At 45.5% G+C, this 27,014-nt stretch overlaps 3 protein-coding genes across 6 annotated transcripts; 1 reads left to right on the top strand and 2 right to left on the bottom strand.

Annotated features, from left to right (window-relative positions):
- Positions 1-406: 406 nt before the first annotated feature.
- LOC131266140 (elongation of very long chain fatty acids protein 4) lies at positions 407-2,424 on the bottom strand. The gene is made up of 4 exons (XM_058268506.1): positions 2,367-2,424; positions 1,959-2,236; positions 813-975; positions 407-717 (listed from the first exon to the last, which is right to left on the bottom strand). The coding sequence occupies exons 1-4, from the start codon at positions 2,422-2,424 to the stop codon at positions 407-409; spliced, it is 810 nt and encodes a 269-aa protein (XP_058124489.1).
- A 4,640-nt stretch (positions 2,425-7,064) lies between these two features.
- LOC131267725 (uncharacterized) lies at positions 7,065-8,058 on the top strand. The gene has a single exon (XM_058270665.1). It carries the CDS (start codon positions 7,065-7,067, stop codon positions 7,719-7,721), a length of 657 nt encoding a protein of 218 aa, XP_058126648.1. The 3' UTR covers positions 7,722-8,058.
- A 2,958-nt stretch (positions 8,059-11,016) lies between these two features.
- LOC131266142 (uncharacterized) lies at positions 11,017-14,057 on the bottom strand. Of its 4 annotated transcripts, none has more exons than XR_009178361.1 (10): positions 13,761-14,057; positions 13,491-13,620; positions 13,284-13,413; positions 13,034-13,181; positions 12,739-12,804; positions 12,627-12,653; positions 12,392-12,515; positions 12,174-12,301; positions 11,448-11,572; positions 11,017-11,079 (listed from the first exon to the last, which is right to left on the bottom strand). XR_009178361.1 is itself a non-coding variant. In XM_058268509.1 (5 exons), exons 2-4 carry the CDS (start codon positions 13,601-13,603, stop codon positions 13,035-13,037), a joined length of 390 nt encoding a protein of 129 aa, XP_058124492.1. In that variant the 5' UTR covers positions 13,604-13,677; positions 13,761-14,057; the 3' UTR covers positions 12,846-12,953; position 13,034. The 4 variants fall into 4 exon arrangements, 1 of the variants encoding a protein (XP_058124492.1); XR_009178359.1 differs by having other exon boundaries at positions 13,491-13,677; XR_009178360.1 differs by having other exon boundaries at positions 13,491-13,677; positions 13,749-14,057.
- Between the last annotated feature and the right edge of the window lie 12,957 nt (positions 14,058-27,014).

Consider the following 27,014-nt stretch of genomic DNA (forward strand, 5'->3'; position numbering starts at 1 on the left):
TGCTTTTAAGATGCAGGTTAAGGAAACGGTCCTCCTATTCGTTCGATACCAAGCTGGACGGCGCGGTATTTGAATTCGTTGGCGGAATGATTCCAAACCGACGGCGTCATAATTTGTGGAAAACAGGTTTTTTGATAGTCTATGGTTTGGAACTGATCCACACAAAAGACACCACTATCCATCGACAACAATGAAATGAAGCGTTTGAAGTGGATAAACGAGACGATGTTCATGTTTTTGGAAGATAATTCTTATTTTATGGCAATAATTTAAACCAAATCGAAGGACAGTTATGGATGTTATTTATTTAAATAAATAAAATAAATATATTTAAAAAAAAACCGAAATTCCTACCTCAAACCATTTTGGTAGGAAAACATTCTTTCTTTCCGGTGCACCACCGAGTTTACTCCTTCTTGAGCGCCTTCGGTCGGTTCTGGTACGCCTTGCGATAGAAGTTAATGAACAGAAACAGGAAGATGGTAATGTTGCTGACGAAGAAGTACGTCAGCGCCCGCGGCACGTGGCACTGCATGCTGTTGATGAGCACGAAGTAGCACAGCATAATGCCGAACTGCAGCAGCTGCAGCGTGGTCATGTACTTCTTCCACCAGAGGTACTTCTGGTAGCGGGGTCCGAGGGCCGCTATCAGGTAGTAGCTGTACATAATGATGTGCACGAACGAGTTCAGCACGCCAATGAACGCCGCCTGCATACCTGTAAGAGAAATGAGACGAAGGATTGAAGGAACGAGTCGAGTGGCGTGGAGTTGTTGAGTGAACGAGTTTCGTCCTGGCGCCCTGCCTTCTTACCGGGGATGTACTTGAGATAGAACCAGGTAAATAGCACCATTATCGTGTGATGGTAGACGTGCAGGAACGACACCTGGTTCTGCTTCTTGCGGAGCACGAAGAACACCGTGTCAAGCAGCTCGACGATTTTCAGCATCAAGTACATCCAAGCACCATTCCATACCTGAGAACAGTTAGAGAACCGTTTTACAAACATTTCACTAGCTTGGAGGAGAAAAAGAATTATAACCCTTAAGCTACTGTTTTCTTGTTAAATGCCATCTTTCCCTGTGTGTGATTCCACTCGCATTAACGTCTTACTTCAACCCGACAAAGCCACCAGATGGGAATTAATCAATCATATTCGTTGCGAACGTAAGAGCAATGGTTATTGCCCAAGCGCAAATGGGTTAATCAAATCGAAACACTGACCCATTCGATACACTGAAAAGAGCTGCCGACTCATGGTAGCGCCCGTAAAACACGGGGCAAAACAAAAGCAAAGCATGGTGTAATCATGGATTAATAAAAGGAGGGGAAAAAACTACCTCCAGCCGATCGCAATTGATCTTCGAGGGAGGTTTTCCCGGAGCGCGGAAAGGATCCTCACGGAAGGGGTAAGAATTTCAACGTGAGTTGGCGAGTTTTTGCAGTCTCACAGGTCTCGGATTTATGGCAGGTGGAATGGACCACTTGGAGGGTGAAACCTCGTAAGACCCGACCGGAAATTCCAAAACTTGATTCGTTTTTGCCACCGCAAGCAAGTATCGCACCACCGTTCGGGGTGCGAAGGTTTCTGTTCTGACGATGTTGCGAAAGCATTAAAATGGACCAGCGGAGGTAAAAACAGAACCGTCATTAGCAAAAGAACGAAAAACGAACAGCAAGAGAACGCGCCTCATACGCAAAACAACCTTCGGCGAGACGGCGTTCTAGACGCAGGACGGAACGAAATTAATCACGGTAATGAGTTTAACCTCCCGGTTTGCTGACGAAAATACCTCGTACGCTCATCTCCATTTCCCGAAAGAACACCATCCACCGTGGCCTTATGGTTTCCTGCTTCTTGCATCTCGAGAACGAAACTGCCACGCCAAAAAACACACGTGGCAGGGGTCTCTCGGAGTCGGTAGAGGTGTTGGAATTAATTGCTAATTATTCGCTCACCGTCAGCTGTAGCTCTTTGCTGACGCCCGTCATCGAACCCTCGCAGGTCGCGGACAAGTACTTGGTGAAGATCCCGGTGAAGAAGGGCTGTAGGCAGAACCAGGTGGACACGACGACCTGGAGCGCATTGTAGACGATCAGCGTGTGCTTCAGCTCGAACGGCTTCCGACGTTCCATCCAGCGGGGTCCGATCCATAGGACGAACAGCAGGTAGAGGCCCGTTATCGAGAGGATCGGCGTTGGCGTCTGCATCAGTGTCCAACTGTCGATGAGGGGATCTATAGGGGGCACAGAATTGATACACCGATATGAGACACATACTAAACGTCAAATTCACACTGATCAGTCCGAAGATCTCAAGGACCAATTTAGGAATCGAACTCTTGAGACACTGCAAGCTCTCAGTACCTGCGCCTTCGGAGAAGTTCTTGTACTGCACCGAAATCCTTTCCACGTAACTACTCATCGTGGCGTTTGTGTTTTGTGTTTACACCTGTTTTCACTGAAACTCTTTGCACTTCGCACGATCCTTGATAAGATCAGCTTTAGGTCACACTCGACGCACCAACCCGGAACAACGACGCTTGGCTGGAACCGCTCGCGATCGCGCACCGTCACGGACTGATCCCGGCCGCTCGACACTTGCGCCGGCGTAAGGGCGAATTCCGGTGAAATTCCGGCAAGAAAAGTGAAACTTTCCTTCCCTCCACCTCGAACCACATGCGATGAAAGCGAGAACGAAGAAGTGTCCTCCTCGCAAAACCCATGCAAAAGACCACAAGGGCTCTTTTGTCCGCCACGGCCAAGGTAAGCACGGGTAGGGATTTAAACGATTTTACGACGGCGCGAAAAAGCCGACGATCGGGGCCTGTGTGGTCAGGAAAGTGATTACTTGCCCTTTTTCTCGCTCTCTCTCTCCCTTTTGCGCTCTCATCCCGACACTCCGTCGTCGCGATTGCATGCAGTTTGCAGTGCGTTGCATCGATCGGATCGCATTTATTTGTTCCTGTTGCTGTCAACCTGCTTCCTCTTCGGCGTCCGCGTACATTAACCCTCCTTAGCCCTTAAGGGGTCGCGCCGCTTGCCGTCCGGCGCGCGTACGTACCCCGGCGAAGAAAGTCCCCAAAAGAAGCGGCCACAAACCGGGGAAAGTTCATTACTTAAGATTTGCACCTCCCGTGGGCCGAAGGAGTGAGAAAGAAAAAGGAGGAGGAGAGGAAAAAACAAATCGAGGCAATGAAGAATTTACCGCATTGTTGTGCGAGCTGATTGACTTACTACGGACTCCTTCGGGGCGGACACTCATCGCGTCTGCGGCGTGCTGGTCAGTTTGAATTTATTTCTTCACCCTTGTCGTGGCCTGTCAATGGGTTCGCATCTATTCATGAGTTTGGCGTCACACTAATGGCGACAGTTGTATGCACTTTCTGAAAACAATTACTCATCAACATCGGCGGAGGAGCTGATTGATGCTAAGCTTTCTCCATTAGGGTTAAAATGAGTCGATCTTTGCTGGGTGGAAAAATGCAGCTAGTGATTTTAAAAATACTCAAGGTCGAATGCAGTTATAATAGAACGATTGTAACCTCATAATGATGTTCAATTAGTTGATAGAATCATTCGGAGAAATCCTAACATTTGGTTAATTCAAATATTGAATGTTGTAACACAAAACATAAAAAATTCGCATAATTTAAATTAATTTTGATTTCAAGAGGTTTACGATCACGATCTTTGCGAGTTGCTCGTCATTCGCATAAAATTGTACACGATGAAGTTGTATGCAAGCGCTCAACATATTTGCCCCTAAATGTAGGCACATCTGATGCTACACTCCGGATGCACAAATGCAACAACATGTAGAGATCGGAAAAACGAACGGAAACTTTTGCCCACATATTCCATCGAATTACGTAATTTTTGCAAGTGTTTTCCAACCCTACATCGACATTGAAATTGCACTGCAATGACCCAAAGAGCCGCTGTGATGGTGTGCTTACCAGTGTGTTTCGCCACGTACGACCTGCAAATTGGATAGTGGAAGTGTGTAAGTGGAAAAGAGATCAGTAAAATCACCGACGCAACTGGTGCAAGACGATGTAATGGTGCAAAGCTGTCCTTCTCTTTACATCGAACGCACTGAACTGTAAAAAATGGATACACGCTGGTATGGGAAAATTGCAATAACTACCCTCGACGTCACCGATCGACCTGCGGACAAATGGTAGATTTTTCCAATTCCACTCGTTTTTGTAACGAAGGGCGTGAAAAACCAACGCTTGAGGCCATTTCGTGCTTGTCCGCTTGATAGACAGCGGATCGATGTTGACGAGGAGCACATTCACGAGCGCTTCCCAAGCATCCGGATAGGGCTGGACAATGGTAGCAATTGATGTAAATAACCACTTGATGGCGATTAGCAGTCGATGACCGAAATTTGCACAAAAAAGAATAGCTCACCCGAAATTTGCATACTTCGCCCAGCTCGCTGCAAAGGTGAGCAGGAAGTGAACGTCGAACGGCAGCACCGTTAAGGTCAACGATTGAATGGTCATACGAACTGAAGCGCCCCAAATTCGGTACAATTCCGTGAAAAAGCAGCGACGAAGGAATTCTTCCGGTGTACGATAGAGATGCTTGCACTTTCCGCCGGACGCTCGGAGCGCCGACGTTGGCGATGGGGCGGAAAAGGTGGCGAAACAATTGAAAGCAAAATGTTGTCGACATGAAATGGAGATTACAAATGGACGCACCAGGAGCATCGTCACACGCGCCCAATGCCAGACGTTCGAGCATGGCGCTTGTAATGGTGCCAATTTTCAGCAACCGTTAGCGTTAGCCCTGGCCCCGGCACGAGAGCTGGTAATCGTTCACAAGGATCAATTTGTGGGCATCCTGGTGCCCGAGGGCCGGTCGTCGGACGCCAGCACAGGACACACACCGAACATGACCATGTTACAACTCACAATCCGCCTCTAAACGATGGGGTGAAATTCTGGGGTCTGGTCTGTCGGAAGCGGAAAACCCCCTTAACACAACCCAACGCCTCGGGAGCGATGATGATGATAAGCGCAAGCGGTCCAGGTACCGAGGGGAGCCCGTGGTGACGTCGGGTTTAGTGTACACCATAATCCGGAACGAATCAAACGCCGGGCCGTACATAACGGACAGTCGGGAGCACACGTTGCAGCTGAGATGAGCATTGGCTCTAATCTTAAGGCATTTTCGATGTTTCGGCGACGGTCTTCGTACTACAGCGTTCCTGCAGCCTTGACAAGGACCGGGCGGGAGCGTCCGAATGCGGACATTGTTAGCCAAACGCAAATCCAACCGCTGCCAGCTGTGCAGCGAGCAGTGTTATTAATTGTACTTGTGTGTTTGGGGCTGTTGGCACATCCGAAACACGTCACACCGTTGGAAGAACCGAGTTTGTGCCGTTAGGAGAGAAGAACATGACAGCCTTTAAGGTCGGGGATGTTTTGCCGAACGAACAACTACAAAGTAGATGCAAAGCAGGGTGTGTAAAGATAAAGATAAAGAGCTATGTAACATGTTCAAAGCTGACAAAAAACGTTAAAGATAAGATAGGTGTCACAGTGACAGCTGATGTTTAAAAATAATGAGCAATAAATAAAATGAGTAAAATCCAGCATGATGAAATGATTAAAAACAAATAAAATAACTGAAAAGAACAAACAAGATTAAAAGTCTATTGTAAGTTCTATCGATTCTAAGAAACAGTTTTGCAACCATCTGAAAAGTAAACTCTTTGTTCAAACAAGAGCCATGAATCACTCACCTGTTTGTCCCCTGAACCGTTGCAAATGTGTTGAAACCAACCTAACCTAACTCTGGCGTTCGGAGGGTTTCGGTTGCCATTTGCAACTCGTAAAAGATAAATGCATTCGCACCCTGCTGAACCCTCCCGTTGCTGTATGGCGTTGTGTTGAAGGTTCTACCGAACGTAAACAGTGCCTGTGCTGTACCTTAGCCTATATAAGAAGTTGGAAGACGGTTCTTTGCTAGAAACTTGGGTTTCTTCGGTTGGTTGAAGATGGATTTGTTTTGCGTGCTGCGTAAAGTGTTTTTCTTCGTGGGAATATCGATCTTTAGTCAGCGTTTTATTTTGGTGAAGTCCCAAAGCACACCCTGTTACGAGATCTCCAACGGCCAACGGTCCCTTCGTCCGAGTAGTGCCGTCGATCCTAACCGAAACTATTGGCGGTTTGCGGAATTAACCCTCAACGGGACGTTGGTGACACCGTGGAAACTGCTTCCGACGCTGAACTCCTGCTTTCGCCTATGCAACCCCGAGACCGGCCTCTACCTCATGGTGGCGGAAAACGGGTTCACCTACACCGTGCCAGGCGACCTGATGCAACGGCAGCCTCCTGAGGCGTTCATCTTCGGCCCGTACTACCCTCAGTGGCCGAACTCACTGGACGCACTGATTACGAGCACCCTCAGGCTGCACCAGCTCTGCGTCGCCCTCGATGCCGATCCGAACGAGGACAAGCTGATTGTGACCTACCCCCAGCAGACGGCCTCCACCCACCCAACCGAGTGCCGCTGGCAGCTTCACCCGGCCGCCTGTCCAAGGTCCGATCTTTGCTAATAGAACCGCGCGCCTAGCGATGACCCTGAGCAATAAAGATCATCGAGCATGTGCATGTGTGTCTCGCGTACCATATCCGTGTGGGGTGTGTGCATATCACCGGAACCATTTCTCCCGTAACATTCACTCGCTCTCGTTCCCCCCTCCCACACACACGCACCGGCAGAACGGTCATCTATTTACCGCCGATCATCACGGGTCGATCGCTAATGGGCACTTGCAACAACCTGCAGCATGTTCCGAGGGGAAGATGTAAGTGGGTGTGTTCTAGAGCAGGCAGGGTTGGTCAATAATTTACATACCAAACCATCATCGCCTCGCCACCCTTCATCCGAACGCAAACCGCGTGTGATGCAACCACGCAGGCAGATAGCCATCGATATAAAAGTGTGCTCAGCTGGATGGGACAGTTTTATACCGCGCGTACCCTTTTCATCGAACGTATCGTTGTGTGCCTCTACTGAGTGAGTGCGAATCCTTACTCCACTGCCATGTTTCGCGCCATCCGGTGCTGTGCCGTGTTCGGAGTGCTCGGCCTGCTGAGTACGCTCGTCGAAACCTCGTCCATCCAAGGAGGCAGCTACTGTCGAAGCAGTGGCTGCGTCACCCAGTATGGCTGCGTACCGCGCTACTCCAACTTCCGCACAGCGCTCTACTGCCAGCAGTGCGTCATCGAGCAGTGTGCCCAGCGCCGTGAGGTGGTGCCCGAAAGAAGGCCCTGCTATCAGCTCACCGCCATGGCCAGCGGTCAAAGGCTGGCGTCGAGGGAAAGCTACGATCGACGGACGCAACTCCGGTACGCCTCGGTCGTCGGGAAGGACCACCAGGGCGAGCGGGACCGGTGGAACCTGCTGGTAGGGCCGGGCAACAACTACTACATCCAGAACAGTGACACCGGCGAGTACCTAAGGGCGTCCGAGAACAACTTTGTCCACCTCGTCGCGGGCCGCCCGACCGACAACTCGTTCCTGTTCAAGCCGATCCTCGTCCGCGGGAGCTGGTCCTGTGTGCTGTTCCAGTCGGTTTGCTACGGTGGCTACATCTACGGCGAGCGGTACTCGGCCGCCAGCAACTTTGTGCTGATGACGCAAGACCTGCAACGGTGCTACGAGGATAGTCTGTGGAGTGTGAGTTCCGTGTACTGCTGAAGAGGAAGCGATCGGTAAAGCTTCGAAGATATTCCCCAAAAAGTGTGTCCCCGTGCGTGCCAGTAGAGCTCGAGTGAATGTGGATCTGACCAGCCAACTGAGACACTACTGCCATATTGCATCACGTATAAGATATTCCACACAAGAAACAAACACGTTCCACCCAGCGAGTCAACATTCTGGACAAATATTTAAACGTACTCTATTACGAAACGGAAGCGAGAGGAAAACTCATTGTTGTCGAAACTGAACGCAAATGTTAGTTCTCGAATGTTGATCAAACAGTATCTAAGACATTGTAAAACGTGACTTACAAATAAAAAGAAGGTTCTAAACTCTCCACAATCTAATCATTGCAATCAGTAAACAGCATCTCAAACGGCGTCATGCTAATGAACATTTTTCCATGAAATTTTAATTGGCATGACCATAGCACAAGGTGGAGTTCGAAATGTAATTTCACGTTACAGAAAATAAGCTTGCTCGTACATTGCTGCTTATCACCCCACGTCATTGTTGGCAGGTTTCCGGTGCCCTAGTCCAAGTGACACTAGCCCATTATTCTGATGTCCTACAAGGAACAATTTGTTCCAGTCCGTCAAACACCGGCTCCAGAAGTAAATTAAAAGCCTAAACGTTTTTTGTTATGTTCCAACCAACCAACAACACTGACATCAAAATGTTTGGCAGAGAATAAAAAAGTGCAACATCGGAAAGAACGAAAAACAGACACTTAGTATACACCGAACACACGACATCGCCAGCACGCTAAATCTCCTCGGACTTCTGTTTTGGGCAGGCACTTAAATTTCTTTCGGCACAACATTGGCCGGGACCGGTCAAAAGAAAAACGGTGAAATCACGCCCGAAAATCAGCGTACCGTAAAAATCTCATTTTATGCAACGATGATGCAACACACAGAACGGTGACGTTCCTGCTGTGCTGCAAGTTGCACTTGCATCCCTTTGCTTTGGAGCAACGGGGAGAGATGGGAGGGAAGCGTCCGCCAAGATGTGACAAACATAAACCTCGACCTCGGAGAAGACAACAAAAAAGACGCACCACCAAACACTGGGAAACAACACCCGAAAACACCGGGAAACACACACACACAATACAGCTGGAACGGAAAAAAGGGAAACTAATTAAATTTCTGTTAAACTTTGCTTCCTTCGCCGGCGCAAAAAGATCGTCCTCGTCGACGGTGTTCCCGCTCTGAGGGGTGAGAGGGCTCAAACCATCTACTGGTCGTTTGCTACCTTTTCTTGCGAAAGGGTTTTTCTTCGCCGCGATAAAGTTTTCCCATCCACCGAACTCCGGGCGCCTGTCGGTGGAAATAAATTAAAGCGACGCTGCGCTTCGACCCGGCAATATACCCAATTACACCGTTCGCGGCACCGGCGGACAGATGTTCCTGAAGCGACACCGAGCGCCGTAACGAGGCTGGACTTCTCCGACTGTCCTCTCAATTGGTTCCTGGGGAGGAAAAAACTAAAATGATTTTCCTTCGAAGCACGGCAGAGCGGAAGGAAAGTATGGCCGTTCGGTGCCGAATTCTTCGCCCGCCAGCATGAAGCAAACGACCGGTTTGTGTGTCTCGTGGGTCTTGATCATTTAAAAAAGAACGCGCCAGAAACATCATTAGGAAACGGAAAATCTCTACTCGACGCTCCGGAGCTCGGGCTTAAAAAAGAAAATCGCTTGAAAGAGTTGAAGCAAAAAAGGTGGGAGTCCCGACGTCCAAACTGTCCCAGTCTTGAGCCCTTGGTTGCAGCTCGATCGAGGACAAACTCGCCCGGAATCAGTCCCTCTCCCTGGTTGTTAGCTTAGATCTTTGCTCTATTCGGACGGTGTGGCAGGAAAATGGCACTATCCATCCGAAGGGCCCATGGGGAAAGGTCCATCCAGGCCCAGGAAGCGCCCGCCGGAAGCGAGGGAAATGATAATGAATACACATAGGCCCAGACGCACCACCGAGTCTTCAGACTGCGACATCCGATGGCCAGCTCTATCAAGGAGGTGTTTTCCGTCCTCGGCTAATCCTTGCCTTGCCGGTCCGCTCCAGGCAGCACAGCAAAAACAACAACACTGGAAAGGAACAAACAAATACATCCCCAAAGAGCATCCACATCATCGGGAATTTTCCCTGCCGGGCGTTCCTGAACGAGCGCAACAGAACGCAACAATGAACGGCGGCTGAACGACAATGAATCTGAAGGGGATTTTTCGTGCCGCTCCTTGGTTCGCTCGATGAGGAAAGAAACGTCAAAGAGGACGCTTTTCGCAGTGCAGCGGAAATGTGACACGATCGTCACGGGAAACCCGACCTGGGTGGAATGTTTGTCGGGCGAGAGGTCCATTATTTTGCCGTACATCTGTTTCCCATTCGAACTGGAGTGCACATGGTGGCACTTTGGTGCGCGTTGCAAAGAAAATGAGATCATAAATGGGGAGGCAGCACTTGGAAAACTTTATCCAAAATGGGTTTGTTTTTATTTCGAACTAAGAAATTATTGATTAAATTTAATTTGTATTTAATAACAATTTAATTATGTTTAGTTCTTTGAATAGAAATAATGAAAATCTATATGAGGCTCTAGTGTTCTGAAAAATAAAACACTCATTTAATTTGTCCAACTGAGCTACTACTTTCAACCCACCGTGCCGATACCGCGTCAAGAATTAAACGTTCCGTTCGAGCAAACACAACAGCCTTTTTTCTCCGCCAAAACGGTAGCACCCGACCGTTGTTAGTTGAATCCACGTTCCAATTTTCCGAAGGAAATGCACATAATTACGACATTCATTGGCCGTTCGTCGTCCAGCAGCATGGTCGTTGCATCAACAGACCCGCTGTTTTGTTGTCGCGTTCGCATTCCAAGATTTCCCCGTTTTTCCTTCGACCAGTTTCAAACATTGCGACATTGCAAAATGGGAACATTTGCTGCTTCTTGCGAATGCTACATGACCTACATAGAGCTGAGAACCTAGAAAGGTAGACGAGCGAAAGAATCCCAACTACCCATTTGAATGCGATAAACTCGAGTTGAGCGGGATCTAGCCGGCTATCGGCAAATAATAGCCGGCAGCGACAACTCCCCGCGATAGCAGCGTCTTCGCGGGCTATTTCAGTGGTGAGCGCGCGAGCACCCCAGGGCCTTGAGTTACTTTTCCCCGCGGTGTATTTGTTTCTTTCACTCCGACGCTTGGCTGTGACGTCACAGCTGTGACGGGCTAGCCCGTGCGCCGAATAAATACGCTGAACGAAAATTATTTCCTTTTTTACAATTTATTTACCGATTTTTTGGTTGCTACACTACAGTTGAATTACGCGATCTTCGGCATCCAATGGTAAATCTGAAACGAAAAAAAGAAAACAATTGAATAAATAAATGTTTATCTGTAAAAATCGTCATTGAGTTGATATTATAAATTAACGCCAGCAGAGTTGTTATTGATTATTTACGATATCAACTAAACACAGTTGATACACGAAACCACCTGTAGTATCGGATATTAACGATTTGTTAATTGATCTTTTCATACGATAACACTATTTTAATATTATTCAACATAAATTTCACGGACTTAATTATTTATGATGAAAACTGTTTACCCATGAAATGAAAGCAAGGTGTTAGCAAATTGGTGCTTTAAAATTTATAAAGCTTAACTTAGGGGTATGATCCTTATTACTATGATAGTAAATATAAGAAATAGCTTACCATATGATCTGCCCGTCCATCCGCTATGATGATGTTGAGGATCACCAAGTGGTGCTGTTGAAACTGTTGAAACCAGACATTTGGTCATTCCCAAAATTTCAAACGCGCACAAATGAAGAAATTATCTAGAAAGTTTCGAATATATTAGTTACCAAAAAAAGTTTTACCCAATTCAATTTGTCTTATAGCATTTAACTTAAAGAAAAGAATAACATTTCAATAAATATCAATGCAATGCCTTTCCAATACTATCACGGCCCATTGATATTCCAACCATCTCAGATAAATTGTTTGTGGCAAGTCTAATTGGTTTATTAAGTTTATAATATTTGATAAAGTTAATATCAATTAAAATAAAACAATATGCACCTTATTTGGAAAAAAAAACTTTAGGCTCTAAGTGGTTGGATCATATAATCAAAGGCGTATGTGATGGTTGCAAAGTTATTATGAATTAGAGTGGATTAAGACAGTCATCCGTTTCTTTTTTTTAATGTGGCACGACATCCCCTAGTGGAACAAGGCCTCTCTCCGAAGAGAATTTGTGTGACCGAAAGACGGTATATTATAGATCGGTGGTCAGCCGTTCGTAATACCGGAGGGTGCCAGACTCGAGATTCGATCCCACACCTGTGGTGTGGTGTTTCCTCGCGCTACCGCTGCGCCATGGGCACCCCCATCCGTTTCTTAATCGTAGTTTAAACAAGCGATAAAATTATAGCTTACCCATAGATCTCCTCGTCACGTTCGTTTACTATACTTATCGTATCGTTCGAATCGTATGTGGTTTTGTCTACTAGGTCAAACATTCCAGGTACATCGTACATGAGTTGATGTAATACACGGTGGATGATCTAAATTTGAACGAAGAATAGCTTAGTTATGTTCCAAGATGCGTAGCACTATTTATTTAAGATAATATAAAAATATGAAATATAACTAACCTGATTGTTGCACGCAGCACATCAAGTAAAACTTATTCACACACGTTTAAAACATACGTTTTAAGTAAGTATGCCACCCTGTTAGCTGCCCGAAGAAATAACGTGTGAACGATGCCCAAGAGACCTAAAATGATTGAAAGTATATATAAGATAAGGTTTAGATTGATTCATCATATGTTTACGGGTTGTAATTGGACACGTAACCCTACAAATATCATGACCAACGTGATCATACCTGTTGATAACCTGATACAAGAAGAACCTAAAATGAAATTGAAATCATAGCAGTGTGTAAGTAACATTGACTTAACAAATCAAGATTATCGTTGATAAATAGCATAACATACCTCAACAAATATTTTCACAGCATCGCTTTTGTTGCGCCCAGTACTTTCGCTTTAATGCAGCATCACCTGTAATAATGAAAACGATATTTTAACCGAGAACTTTTCAAACATATTCATGCATTGTAAGAACACGTGTTGCAATGTTCATCTCGTCACCACTGCAGCACAATTCTCCGATTTAAACCAACAAGTGTTGTGGGTTTGATACATTTTTTCTAAAGCCGTGACAAAGGAAAAACCATTTGGTTGAACACCATCAAATAATGTGGTTCGATAATTTTTTTTCATTGCTCACCTTATTGCATAGTTGATCCTCCGACGCGTAGAACTGCTAGATTCACGAGCTGAATTAGCTTTATCGCCTTGTCACCAAACTCACAATACGGTGGATATCTTGTTTTCCTTTTCGATTGAGAATGAGTACGTTCATTACGTTTAGTTGCCTGCAAGCACCATTCGAAAACATTCAGTTGAATTGTAAGAACACAATACACATAACAATAGCAACATTATGAAAACGAACAAACTTTCGCTTTACGACTCACCTGTATATTTCCGGAAGGTTCCGTTGTTAAATATCTAACGCTACGAGATCTATCGTGCGTATGTGTTGAACCGCTGGATGTACCAACGCAAAACTCTAGTAATATAGGAGATTTTGTACCGGCCATAAAGCTAGAAACACAGAAGACAATTGCAACGATGTAATGTTAGTGTATTTCAGTTAAGAAGACTTTCACTTCAAAGCTTACCCGATTGTTTCCGATGTTTCCTCTGCTAATCTGCTAACTAACAGGTCGATGCGCATGTCGATCTGACAACGAAACACACGATTTGGCTTCTTCGCAAAACTGTCCTTGTACATGTTAGCTGGACGGTGTGCTTTGATGCAATCAAAAAGGAAAAACCTCACGTTATACGCATATAAAATTCACGATGCTGTACGAACAGAAAAGAGTTTTTAAAAAAAGTCAACTACTTCACATGAAACACAACACTTCACAGCTTACTTCATTGTTTACCTTTTCACTGCTAAGGTTCCATTGCAAGGAAACGCAGGCGCGCGTCGACCTGATGCAGTATCGTCCGACGGTAGAATGACGTCGCAAACTGGCCAGAATCGTATGTTGATCGGTTGAATGTTGATTGATGAAGCGAAATATTACCCTTTACCAGCTGAAATGTATAAATAATATGTAATTATCAGCGAAAAACTTTAGCGAACTTACCGTGCTGCTTTGTTTACTTCGATGTGTCAAAATCACTCTGCGTGTGAGATGCGCCGTACGAACGGGAAAAAACATCCGCACGCACATCGTCGCGCTCGTTCGATCGCACAAAAAGGACGCTCCTTTGCTATCGCGGCATCTGCGGCGGGCTATGTTCGAAAGCGGGATCGAAAATGTTGGCTAAGTCCGCGAGCGACGCGTCTCCGCCACTATCGCGGCATCTGCGGACGGCAATCATCGAGAGTGGCATCGCAAAAATCGGCTAAGTCCGAGAGAGCTGGTTTTTTTTGTATGGAGTTTTCTCCGGCCTGCTCAATTTTCAAATGGAACTCAATTCCGGGCTGGTTGGGATGTTTAGCATCCGAATGTTGAACGAAAATTAAAACGACACAATTAGAGTACAGTTTGTTTCTTCTTTCGCCTCAACGGAATAAATTGGATGGAAGCTGCACGTTGCTCACCTTAAAATCGCTTCTTATGAAACGTGGATTTTCCGATCCATTAAAACTCACTCCACTTAAAACACACTTTAAAATGTTTTAAATTTACCGAGTAATTGTAAAAGTTTATCAGTAAAACTTCACTTTTAAGCTATCTGCAAAATGCAAAATAGTATGTCATGGCACTAGGAAAAAAAGATGGAAAACCAATTCCCGGCGCAGTTAAACGCAAAGTGCTCATCCGCCGTCAAAGCACTGACACTTTTGGCACCTCTCCACTCGGCGCAGAAATCTCTATCGCAAAACTCTCTTCAGCCCGCGTCACATAAATCAATGCCGCGCGGGCGGGAACGAAAACGCTGTCAAATTAAGAGAAATAATAATATTTATGGCATCGCGCAACTGCACCGCCACGCTCGGTCGCGTCTGTCACTTCCGATAAGGTTCCATTTAAGCGCGGCTTTCGGTGGCTCTTTTTACCTTCCTCAGTGTAGGAACCATGCCATCCTCGAGCCACCGATACGCAGGGCCTTCTGAAGGGCCGAGTCGCTACTAACGCATTCAAAAACGAGTGGCTTCTGGATGCTCGAGTGGAAGGCGTCAATTTCCATGATGGAAACATTAGCATTCCCACAGCACGGCAAGCGTCTGGCCGCATCGCTTTCCAACGGCGGTGGTGGGAAAATCCTACACCAATTTCGTAGCGCACGCATTTTCATCACAACATACGCGCGTTTGAAATGGAGCACGCAGTTTTCCAGTTTGTGGCGATTTTCTGCCACCGAAAACACGGGCTTCCAACGGGGCATTCGACAAGGGCGCGAATAATTTATCGTCGAACGCTGTGCGTGAATTCACTACGAATCGCTTTTGGGCGGGGGGGATGTCCATGAAGGTTGGGTGCAGAGGAGAGGATTGTAAATTAGCACCAAGTTCAACATCTGCTGTTGTATTCTATTTCAGCTTGGCGTAAACCTTGTATATGGCTACTACGCGTAAGAGCCTTCACAAAACCATCCTTTCGACGTCCAACTGGCGGGAAAGTGTGGACAACTGTTGTTGATTTAGTTGCAACATTGTGAAATTGAAATATTTCCATTGTAATATAAATAGGAAGGTTGCCTTTCAATTAAAACAAACATCCACATGAAAGCTTTATAATTTTTACAAAATCAAGTGAAAAGAAATTGAATAAGTCAGGATTATTTGTGAAAAACCAACCAGAGGGAATATCTGGAAGAATCTGGTGATTTCGTCAAATAAATTGGCATTCTTAACGGACTCGAAAACGTGCTTGAAACTGAAGCATCCGACGGCGGTAAGATAAACTGTCCCAGACACTCCGTTTGACCTGCAGGTTTTCTAATTTGTGCAAATCGATTTAGCACCCTGAGAGAGAGGGACGTCTGATACGAACTGGTCGAGCATCGACTCCGCAAGTAAACCGGCGTAGGACGGAAGAGGAAAACCAAAAACGAGAGTCCGATCCGTTGGTCAAGTTCAACTGGAAAAATGTACAAACATGAACGGAGGTCCACTTGGACTCGGCACTTCCGTTCGTTGGAGCAGGAAGCCATCGAACAGAGGATAAGAAGATAAAAATACGTCGCGCCGTCCAATGGCATGAACTTATCGAAAGGACAAATGGCGCTTGTTATTGCATTTGAATCACCCCCCCAAAACACTTCCTCCGCAGGCCGATCCCAGGACACGCTCAAAGAATCGTACAACTAAACGACAACTTCGGTGACCTCAGCTTCTTTCATCTTGCGAAGCCAATTTTTCCCCGTTTCGCAAAATTCGGTAGAGCGGTGGACTTTTTTTCTTCCGATAAATAAAACCGAAACGATGAAACCTATCACGGTTCCCTTCCCTGAGCCCGAGAACTCGACGCTACTTTTATATTCCACTCAGGTTCTGATTGAGACTAAAGTGATTCTCATTTGGAGCAAATAAAATTTCGCTTTGTTACCGATCCAGCCCTCCGCTCCAAAGTACATTCCTTTTCCGTGAGTTGCGCCCTGCCGATCGGTATGCAACTCGGTTTATCATTGTCCCTCCCCCGTTGGACGCGGCGTCTCGAGAGGAAATGATTCACATTTTACCGGGAACTTCGTGGAAAACAAATTTCCATTCCTTCGTTCCATCGCTTAGAAACGATTGAAAAAAGAATGTGTAAGGTGGTGTAGGTAAGAAAAAGATTTGGTCAAAAAACGGCTGCCCCGTGATTTTTCCTATCGATTTCTTACCTAACCAGCTTCCTTCACCAGGTCGCCAATCACCGTGCTTTTTTCCCCATCGTGCTTTGTATATTCCAAAAATGAAAGGAAAAAAAACACCTTTTCCCTACTTTCCCTCCAAGCGTCTCCTCCGAACGGATGGCAAACCGCACTCGTGGAAAATTTAAATTGTAAAATCTTGAAAATATAATTTGCATATTTTATGGGCGCGATATTTATTCAAATTGAACTTTAAAAGATTATGTAGCGCAGAAGCTGGCAAGTTAAATCGGCGGATCGGCAAAACGTGCCCCAGACTCCGGGTGTAGGGGAGGGGATGAACGGGGAAGGTTGTAGGAACCTCTTAAAGCAGGAGATTATTCTCTCCCGTTCCACCATTTTCACGCGAAAATCTGCCCAAACTTAACGGATGCGAGCGCAGAAATCACGCCTAAAAGTTAGGCAACTTTTACGTTCGTCTCAATGGGAGAAGATTTGACAGCAAATTGAGCTCATTTATTTGGTGGGGAACATCCGATTTTCTTCTTCGCTCGACGCGAATTGCCTTTTGCCGAGCTTTGAACAGCTTGTTCGAATTTAAATTATTTGAGAAGAGGATAAACGGTAAATTAGTTGCGTTCGCGTGAAACTGTTGCTTCTTGTTCGGCAAAAGGTTGGATAAGCGGGCATTGATTAGATTAGGATAAAGTGTAGGCTGGCTCAATTTTGTGTTTCGAGAAAAATCCGGTTTGAGTGGAAAACATTTGTGTTTTGTTTTTGACAGAGTTCGATTGCTTTTTGCTTGAACTAATAAATATTATATTCCACATTTTGTTTATTTCTTTCAAGAATTCCATCAATCGCTCCCTAGGGCCTTCCCTCGGGCATTTTTCGAGATGATTTTCCACCCAATTACAGTACGTCAATTGGCTGTAAAGACCTCTGTCAAAAAGTGAAACCGTGCATTTCATCGTTAGTTAGTTGACAAACAAACTTATTCTACGAAACTTCTTTCTCCTCCGAGCCACGGATCGATCGTCACACATATTGAAGACACACATTCATACGTGTCTGCGTCGTCGTCGTTCCTTTTGTTGTTCCCCTGCAATCCAAGCTGCCCACGTGAAACCACGTTCAAAGTGGAGAAAGTTTGGGGAAAAGTTTTGTTTTCTGCTCGATGCCCCAACACACGAAGCCACAAGAAACAATCCAAACCGCCTGCGGGATTTCCCCGAATACCCGGCCCGATACGAAACACGGTCAAACGAAAAACCACCGTCCACGACTGACTGAGGGGCCGAAATGTGAGCCATGGTTTTGGAAAAACTTTTACCGAAAACTATTATTACTTCTTGCCAAAACACTCTCACACAGCGAAACAGTGTTGGAATTGGAGTTCCGAACTGGGGAAAATGGATACACATGGAGAGACGTTTGCTAGAAGGGAAGCGGGAGGCGGGAGAATAAGTTTGGCAGTTTATCCGTTCGTTCTTAAAAGGTCCCCGAAACCTTTGGTCAGGAACAAATCCCCGTTCAGGAATCCCTTCTTGGAAGGCTAGCGCGCTGAATGACCTGAAATCTTCCACCGTTGACCTGTTTGAGTCGAAGTGCTGGATTTTGGATGGGAACTGTTTGAAATAAAAGTTTGCTATTATTAGCCCTTGGCGCAGGTTAAAAAAGGGTTCGGTCAAAGTGTGTGCCTTACTCGAAAACCGATTAGAAACGTGCCATACACACACGCATAGATAAACAAACACAAAATTATATAAAGTTGTGCATCCGAGGGTCAACAAAAGGGCAAACATGCATTTGGAAACTAAATCCGTGCGCATAATTTAACACACAAATGCAAAATGCGCACCGACGCCGTTATGGTTGGCCTGCTTCGATTTCAGGACCCGGCTTAATCCTACTTGTACTCGAGGTGTATGGAAGAGTAAAAGAGAGAGAAATGAAAGGGAACCATGGGAACCTGCCCTGGCAATGTTTCCAGCCACCTTCGATTCTTGTTTCTACCGACACAAGCATACAAATCCGAACAATTTGCTGCAAGATAAAGTTTTTTGCTTTTCTTACCTCATTCCTGGCTTCCCGTCGCTAGCCTCTGGTTTTAACCAATGACCACCACACCATCCACCCTGGACCGTTTTTATTTCCCCCCAATTCATCCCGGAGACACACTCTCCTAGCATTGGCATCGGAGCATTCGAAAGTGTTGCCCTGACCCTCCCAACTAGCCCGTTGCGACTAAAAGGGATTACCAGGCAGCAACAACACTATCCCCCCCCCCCCACCCTCCCCTTAGGCACGCGCTTAGGCAACTTTATTGGCAGCAGCGGCGACATCACTGCAGGAAAAACTTTTACCCTTGATGAAATCGTGCAGAAAAGTACAGCCAAAGCTCACTAAATCCTATTCGCTAAATCGGAAAATCCGGCTGCAAACAAACAAAGCAATAAAAGGCTAAAAAGATGTAATGCCCCTTCCACCCGGTTCCACTGTGCCACCGGTGGGTTTCTCCTTTCCCCGATCGAAACTGAATCGTAACGCCATTGCACTTCGATGAAAGTGGAAAAGCTCACATTTTCTTAGACCACCTGCACCAGCAAAGACGAGGACCTACTTTACGAGCGGTGAAGGAGGGAGAAAGGCAGTGAAGGTATGGTATGCTTAGATATTAGCAACACTGTTAATTCCACCCTCCCGCCCTTCCCTGCCCTCCGCTGCAGCAAAAGTGCATTGGGATCAATTCTAACCGAGGCTGCAGCTTCGGCTGCAGCTTAAGACAATCGCATTCGTTCGTTCGGTTGGTTCGTTTGCTTGCTCACTTGGAACGTCTCGATGGAACGTGGAATACTAATTTCGATGTGTCGATTGCATGTTGGACCATGACTCTTGGAAAGCTGTTGAAGGTGTTAGATTGTAGCCGAATTGAAACTGCAGAACGAGGGCACGATGTTGTCGTAACACGTACCATGAAATCAACTACTTAACACTTGTTCAATGTTTTGTAAATTCGAAACACCGTTCATTGCTACACGCTGTGGCGTTGAAAAAGGATTTAAACATTATGTTCAAATAATCCCTTTGGGCATGTATTGCAATGGGTTGTGACAGGGTCCGTGTTAATAATCAATTTTAATTGTATTTATATTGTTCTGATTATGCAAGCTTGCATGAACATTATTTCCTATTTTTTTGTTTTTGTTACATCTATAATTGTTTTTAAAAATATCTTATATCGACTTCAAGCAATGTTGCCTTCGTTTCTATAATTTCCCTTCGAGAAAACATTTCCATTCTCTTCCCGCCTTGCATTCGCCCATCAGCACAACAGATGCATCGGATGGCTTTATTATTCTAGCACCAGCCAGCCCGCGGGCCGCGCTTATCGATGCCAATAAATTTACCACAGCTATCATCATAAATTTTCATTATAAAATACTTAGCATCACTGAATAAAATTTTATGCTCCGAAAACGAACCATTCCCCGTCCCCTTTTACTACATTGTTCCATTTGCTACGGTCTTTGTTTTTCTTTTGCAGCGAGAGCAACCGTCTGATTCTCTTGAAAGCATTTTGCGATGCTACGAACAGCGTGGAATGGAACACGGCCAGAACACAAGTACGATGGAACGCGGCCAAGAAACACGCTCCATGAATCCTTATCGAAAACAAATAACCATAAGATTTAATTTTTATATTGACAGATTTCTCCTCCGCAAGGACACGAGCAGGCATTCGGCGCGCCCGTTTCGTGGGGGGAAAGGTTTTCCACTTGCTACAAAACAATTTGGAAAACACCAAAAACACTCGCAAGGAAAGCAAAGTGAGCTCATTTTTGTTCCATTCCTTCGTGCTTCGTATAACTCACATCAGCATCAGTAGCAGCTGTTTCTTCTTTCCCTTCGACGAAGCTCATGGCGTGAAAATGGACGTATTATTTTCCATCGACCCACCATCCGCGGGTTGCACCCAGAAATTGGTGGTTTTCGGTACTCGCTTCGGCCGAATTGCACTGATTTTCGCTTTCCACTTTCCACATCTTGTACTATGATTGAAAAGCGCGTGCTGGACTCTCGTCTCTCGTCACGGGTCGCGTACTGTATTTCCCCGAGCGGTTGGAATAAATTTTACAGCACGTTATAAACATGCTAATGACCGCACAAAAAAAGAACAACACCCATTGAAGATGTTGAAATAATCTTAATGGATCGCTAGCCGCAGAGCGGGCTGGAAAAAATTTGACACAATTTCGGCTCCCTCGCGACGACGTTTTGGGGAGATTATTTCACCCCACTTCAACTGAACGACATTCGGTGCACATCGGAAAGGGAAGTGTTTTAGCTTCAAAAATGTCTTCCCTGTCTCTTCCCCTCTCCCCAACGCCCATCCCATCTCCTCGCCACGTCATCGAAACGATCAATCGCTCTGGGTAGGCAAAATCAGACCCGCTTCTGTTTCACTCGTTGCCAAACTTCAACCACTCATTCTCTTCTGTGGCGGGGTTTTTCCTTCCCATTTTCCATAGGTCTGTGGCCCAACGACGGTGGTGGTTTCCCCCCGGCCTGTCGTAAAGAGGCGCGCTGATGATGCCGTGAAGTAACCATAAAACGTAACGACACTTTCAAGGGTCTGTTAATCCATTAAACGATGGTCGTGAACGAACTACCGAATCGCACGTCGTTTAAAGCCGTGGCCTAAACAAACGGCCACCCAGCTGTTGTTACGGTTTGCAAACTTGTTCTATGGAGAGTGTATGCAGCTGGATCGTCATCCTGTTTTTGTCGCTGTCGGTTAATGCGATAATAAAATCAAAAGATCCTCGTTTTAGAAATATTATTCAAAAACAAGGCTTTTAAACTTCTAGTAAAATGACGTAAAAAGTATGAACTTATATTGTTCAAACGTACATACTTAAAAAAATTGAAACTATGTGTTTAGTGTGTCTTCATTTTTTGTAAAGCACTCCTAAAACCTACGATTGCATTCTTACATTCTCATTATCCTTTCTTACTCCATGTGTTATTACACCGCGCCAAAGATCGACCGGCAGTAATGAATCAATAATGATGTCGCCCTGCCTACAAGGTTCGCTTTCTGTGCAGAACAAAGTCCTCGTTCCCACAGGCCTAAGACCGTCCAAACCAAACGACAAACCGATGACACTAAGCCTACCCACGCTCGGAGCTGACAGGCGAAATCCATCCGGAAAGCGATAACGAACAAGGGGAAAAAATTACTCTGTCAGTTGTAACCGACAAACGTGGTGTAACTGTTTCTCGCTTTGTGGCTTTTTGTTCTGAAAAAGAAACCCTGATATCGGATATCGGCAATCAGTTGCTCATGGGAACAATATAGCAAAGACAGGTGAGGTTGAAAAATGCAACATTATTACAGTTTAAAAATAAACCAACATTGATGGAAACCAAGTAGAGCTGCTTGAAAACAGTGACGAAAAATGTTCAAGCAAAGCCGACGAACGCTGTCTAAATCTCTGCAGCAAATTCCTCCCGAAAACCCATCCCGGCAATGACTTTGGTGGATTTATGTCGCTGGCATTTTCCCCGGCCGACCGAAGGGCGAATATTTTGGAGTTTTGTTTAGCGAAGGGATTATCGCAGAGTGGTTTTTTGGTTGATTTTTCCCCACCACTTGCTTAACTCCCAACTCCCAAAAGCTTCGAACGATTCCCCTGGCAGTTTGGTTTGATTTTGTTCACGCATCATCGCACGTCTGTCGCGTTCGGGGGCGTTCGCTCGACTAGAACATGTTTTCCGTCCTTCCGACCAAAGGTTTTCCGAGCCAGCGTGGAGGTTGTTTTTTTTGCCAACCCGATTTTTCACCTCCTCGCAGCTTGAGCTAAATCAATGGGCGTCCATCAGTTCTCGTCAACCATCGGGGATTAGAGTAATTTTTTAGGATTATCGAAGTCATAAAGTATTCAAAACGTGCACGCTGGTTACGTCCGCGGCGTATTGCATGGTACTTTCGACGCGTTGGCGTTGCTCGCGGGGGGAGGGGGGGGGGGGGGGAACGGAACGGATGTTGAATGATGTTGCCGGGGAATTAAGGTTTTAGACGGGAAAATATCCTGACGTAATGCCCGAGCCGCGCGAGCCCGAACAGAGCTTTTATAAATTGGTGAAAATTTACGGCAAATTTGTAACGCTGGAAAGCAGCCCATTTGTGACGCGAACGGGTTTTTTTCTTCCATTTTCGATACGATCGATCAAGAAATATCGGTGAAACTATCAATCTTTCGAAGGGTGCTGAGAGTTGGAAGTGAACTTCGAATGAGTTTTCATTGGTTTATTTCAATATTATCGATTTTCCACAACAGTATTACAGGCAAAACAAGCAATTATATTATACTTTTTATTTCATCTGACCATACATAATCCTTTTATTCCGTCGGTCACAATGTTCCCTTCCCTTGACCTTTAAGTACACTCCAGTATCAGCCATAATGTAAGCTTCTGGTGGACCACAAAAAGGGAGCGACAGTTTTTCCTCCCGCTTGCCGAAACAAATAGCTGCATCGAACATCTGTCAGACGCAGCGGCCTTGGCCATAATCGCGCGCAAACTTTGGTGAATCCTGTCAGTGCCCTGCTGTTATGCTTTTGTGGTTTGTTCGTCGGAGAAAGTGACAGGGTTTTTTCGCATTCGGGCCTTGCTTGCCGCTGACACATGTCACCGAGTACAGTGTGTTTCTGGGAAAGGTTAAGTCCTACGTACATTTACTACGTAGCTTCGTGTAACTCGAGTCAAATGATGGAAAACCGCCGTCTCGTGGGATAGGGTAAATTTTCGAGGTATATTACTACCATTTCCATTTTGTGCATGATCCAAAAGCATTGCATTAAATGATTTCTTTAGTAATTCAATGCAATCATTTCGTAACAAAGCCTTGAATGATCGAAATTTACAATCATTTTAATATCGCAAACGAATTCATCCCGATTTATTCAGTGGTGTTTGAATAAAATGCAACTCCTGATTGCTGAAAAGAATTGGACAAAAAAAAACGATTTTCCAACAGTGAAGTAATTCCTTTTTATTCGTAGACTCACAATACCGCCCTATGATTACGGTTGATTCACAACTTATGGCCACACGAGTTTCCACCCTTTTCCATGGCGTCAAAGTACAAGCGGCAATAAGAGAGAGAGAAAGAGAGTAAAAAACAACCCCTCGTTGCAACAGAGTTGCATCAATGAGCTGCTGCAGACTCGGCTGAAGAGCGAAGCAAGCTGGGAAGGGATAATGCTGGAAAAACCACAGTTCCGATGAAACTTACTGCCATCGCGGTGATGGATCAGATGAATACCGAACAGAGAAGAGTGAAAAAAAAAACAACCGCTGGTTGGAGTGTAAATTATTGCAAATTAAAATAAATTTTTAATTTTCCGCCATACTGCGCTCGAACCATCGTCTAGCGAGTCTCCCGGAGCCCAGAAGCCTTACCTTTGGCTGATTTTGTTTTGTACCCTTTTTTAGCATATAAATTTTTCATTCGGCAGCCAAGCGTGGAGAGATTTATGTGTGAATTTTAGCAATCTGAAAGTTATTTTTCTATAAATAGTTTTTCTTCCGTTTTGGCATCTTTTTTTACAACGTTCTTTTCCTCCCAAAATGTTCCTCTCGTTCGTTCTCCGCGAACACGCGACAAAGCGGAGCCCGATGTGATGAAAAACGAATGTGGTAAATTACATGTCTGCTCCATGTTCCACCCCTCCCCCCCCTCCCATCTCTGCCCCCTCCCCCCACAAAGGTGAAAGGCTAACAGATAGGTGAAACCGGTAGCATCAGGTGCAAAACTGGAAGATTCATTCGCGGGAAAATATGAATTATGAAGCCCACGGTGTTACCGCAGCCTGGGAAAACCGAGTGCCGGACCGACCGCCGGGATTGAACGGTACAGCGGGACGGTCTGTTTTTCCAACCTCGTTTCGTTTTCCTCCCCTTCTGCGGGAATGTGCGGAGGAAGCTGGTGGCCATAGGCAAACATTGCTCGAAAAACTCGAACAGCCGTTTCAGAAGCCACCCGTTTGTCATCGTTGAACGCATTTTAAAGCTCATTTTCCGCACCGTCATCAGGAGGATTGTCCTTAGAGTGAATAATTGTTATTTCTCAGTGTGAACCCAGATTTCAATCTTTACCACGCTGTCAGGGAAAGAAACGATTTTACCAAATATTGCAACGTATGTTTTACTAAATAATTCACGTATTAAGAAAAGGTTCAGGAAAGCAGTTTTGCATGCAATTATAAAAAAAAAATAAAAGTGAGAATTGATTCAATTGACACTTTCATTTTCAAATCGAATGTAGCTTGCTCATAATAGGTATCTTCCTTCATTTTCTAATAACCTTGTTTGAAAGTTGATGAATAATTAAACATATTCAATGCGCTCTCTATCAGTCCGGCTATAAATCCAAGCAGAATAAAATATACCTTATTCATAAAACACACTCGAAAGCAATCGATCAATCTTTAAATAATTTGATCCATTCGACAAGCTTCATCAATCATTGACATAATGAATGCGATCGGCATAATTTTTCAACAATTAATGTTCTTAACACGCGCATACACACACACGTAAAAGTCACCCGGCCAATGTCCATCCACCGGTCTAATCAACACAAAACATCTAAATGTATGCTGCGAATGAAAGGTCGGTCCGGGTCCTCGCAACCACCCCTGCGTCCCTGCGTCCCGCCAAAAACCGGAATTTAACCCACGCCTAATTGAGTGCGATGACAATTTAGTCGTCCGCTCGTCCGAGATAAAGTTGCTCCGATGAGCGATTGCATCGTTGCAGCGGCGGGTATCAATTGCCCAGATTAGCCGAGGTGCACCGGTGTGGGATGTGAGAGGGGAAGGAGTTTTCGGCATCCCCAGGCCGGAATTTCGGACACCGTCCGTCGTGGCCTTCCGTGGCAACATTTGACAGATAAACTCGTTATGACTCCCAGTCGGCTAATGATCATAAATATTTATGACGCCATCATTCAAAGCCCACACTCCCACACTCACACACACGCACAGGGCTGTGAGTATCGTGTGTCTGTCGTCCTTTTCGTTCAGTGTCGATGCAGATGAAAAGATCGACAAAGTAGAGGCACCATGCAAGGCGTCAGCCGGGAAGCCTTTTGTGGCGTCGCTCCCGAGGGAGCTCTTTTCGCACTCATCCTGGTTCGCGGTTTTTACGGAATGGCAGCTATTTTTCAGGGGAAGGCTGTTTAGAGCGATGGAGGGAAGGAAAAAGCCCATCACCATGCTAAGCATGAAGCGAAACACATGGGTTGCCTAAACGAAATCAATACGAGCTGTCCTAAACCGTACGCACTCCTTCACTTTTCCGAGTGCCTCATTTTTCGGTAAAACACTGGCCCAACTGGAATGCTGCGTTCGAGATGCAACCGGAAGCCCCAGTTGCAATGCTGACTCAGCAAACGGGGCCCACGCTGCAACTCGATAGCAACCCCGGTGAATTAATGCGAAAATCAATTATACGCTCGGCCACATCCCGACGCCGTGACCAGGCATCACCATTCGGCATCATTATACAGTGCAGCGCGTGTACGTCACACCGACACTCGCATTACTCAACGCCGGTGCCGGGTGAGTTATTAAATCATCTCAAATACAATTATGCCTCCGATGTACCACACCGTCGTTCCGCCGGTAGACTTTTCCAGTCCTTCCCGTGCTGAGCTTCCATTAATAGCGGCGTAGTAGCTGGGAGCTGTTGCGCGTTGCTGGCTTGATGGCAAGATTAATCGGAGCTATTTATAGAAGACCAAGCTCAGCACTCGTTATCAATTCTACGAAATTCTGCTCAGGTCAGTTTCACACCGGAAAACTGCGTCCTACGATATGAAGCACCATGCGCCTCCATGTCGTCTGTAAACATGAATCCTAATAAGCGTATATTAATTTCCACAAATCCGTTGATGCGAAAGGCTTTCTATTATTAGTTCTAAGGCTAAAAATAAATTTCTTATAACTCATTATCGGAACAAAATATTATTGAGAAAAATGTTACCCATGTAGCGTGTTGTGATAAGAATTAAATATTTTATTCACTGCAAATATAGTAAATTAACAATTACAGATCACTTTTCAGTGCGCGAAATTGTAAGCCATCATTTCCAATCCATGCTCGATCAATCACAGCCGAACACTTTCCATCGGGCAACTGGAGGTAAAATGGCTTCATCTTATTTACCAAATAAGTTCAACAAAAAAGCAAACATGGCCTAGTTCGTAGCTTTAAAAAAAACATCCCTCTATGCGAAGATGGTTTCAATGGCGAAAGCATTTTTCTGTTCCTTCTGCCCAATCGTAGATGGTGTGGAATGGTGGAAGGGATGGAAG

This window comes from Anopheles coustani, chromosome 2, assembly GCF_943734705.1.
Source record: "Anopheles coustani chromosome 2, idAnoCousDA_361_x.2, whole genome shotgun sequence".
Classification (NCBI taxonomy): Eukaryota; Metazoa; Arthropoda; class Insecta; order Diptera; family Culicidae; genus Anopheles; species Anopheles coustani.

Bases quoted from the DNA above. Each gene is read 5' to 3' on its own strand.
- LOC131267725 (XM_058270665.1), top strand. From the start codon at position 7,065: ATGTTTCGCGCCATCCGGTGCTGTGCCGTGTTCGGAGTGCTCGGCCTG.
- LOC131266142 (XM_058268509.1), bottom strand. From the start codon at position 13,603: ATGTACAAGGACAGTTTTGCGAAGAAGCCAAATCGTGTGTTTCGTTGT. The intron at 13,414-13,490 runs GTAAGCTTTGAA...CTGTGTTTCTAG, and splicing joins GAAACATCGGAAACAATCGG to CTTTATGGCCGGTACAAAAT. The intron at 13,182-13,283 runs GTGAGTCGTAAA...TGGTGCTTGCAG, and splicing joins AACCTTCCGGAAATATACAG to GCAACTAAACGTAATGAACG.
- LOC131266140 (XM_058268506.1), bottom strand. From the start codon at position 2,424: ATGAGTAGTTACGTGGAAAGGATTTCGGTGCAGTACAAGAACTTCTCC. The intron at 2,237-2,366 runs GTACTGAGAGCT...TGCCCCCTATAG, and splicing joins GAACTTCTCCGAAGGCGCAG to ATCCCCTCATCGACAGTTGG. The intron at 976-1,958 runs GTGAGCGAATAA...AACTGTTCTCAG, and splicing joins GCAAAGAGCTACAGCTGACG to GTATGGAATGGTGCTTGGAT.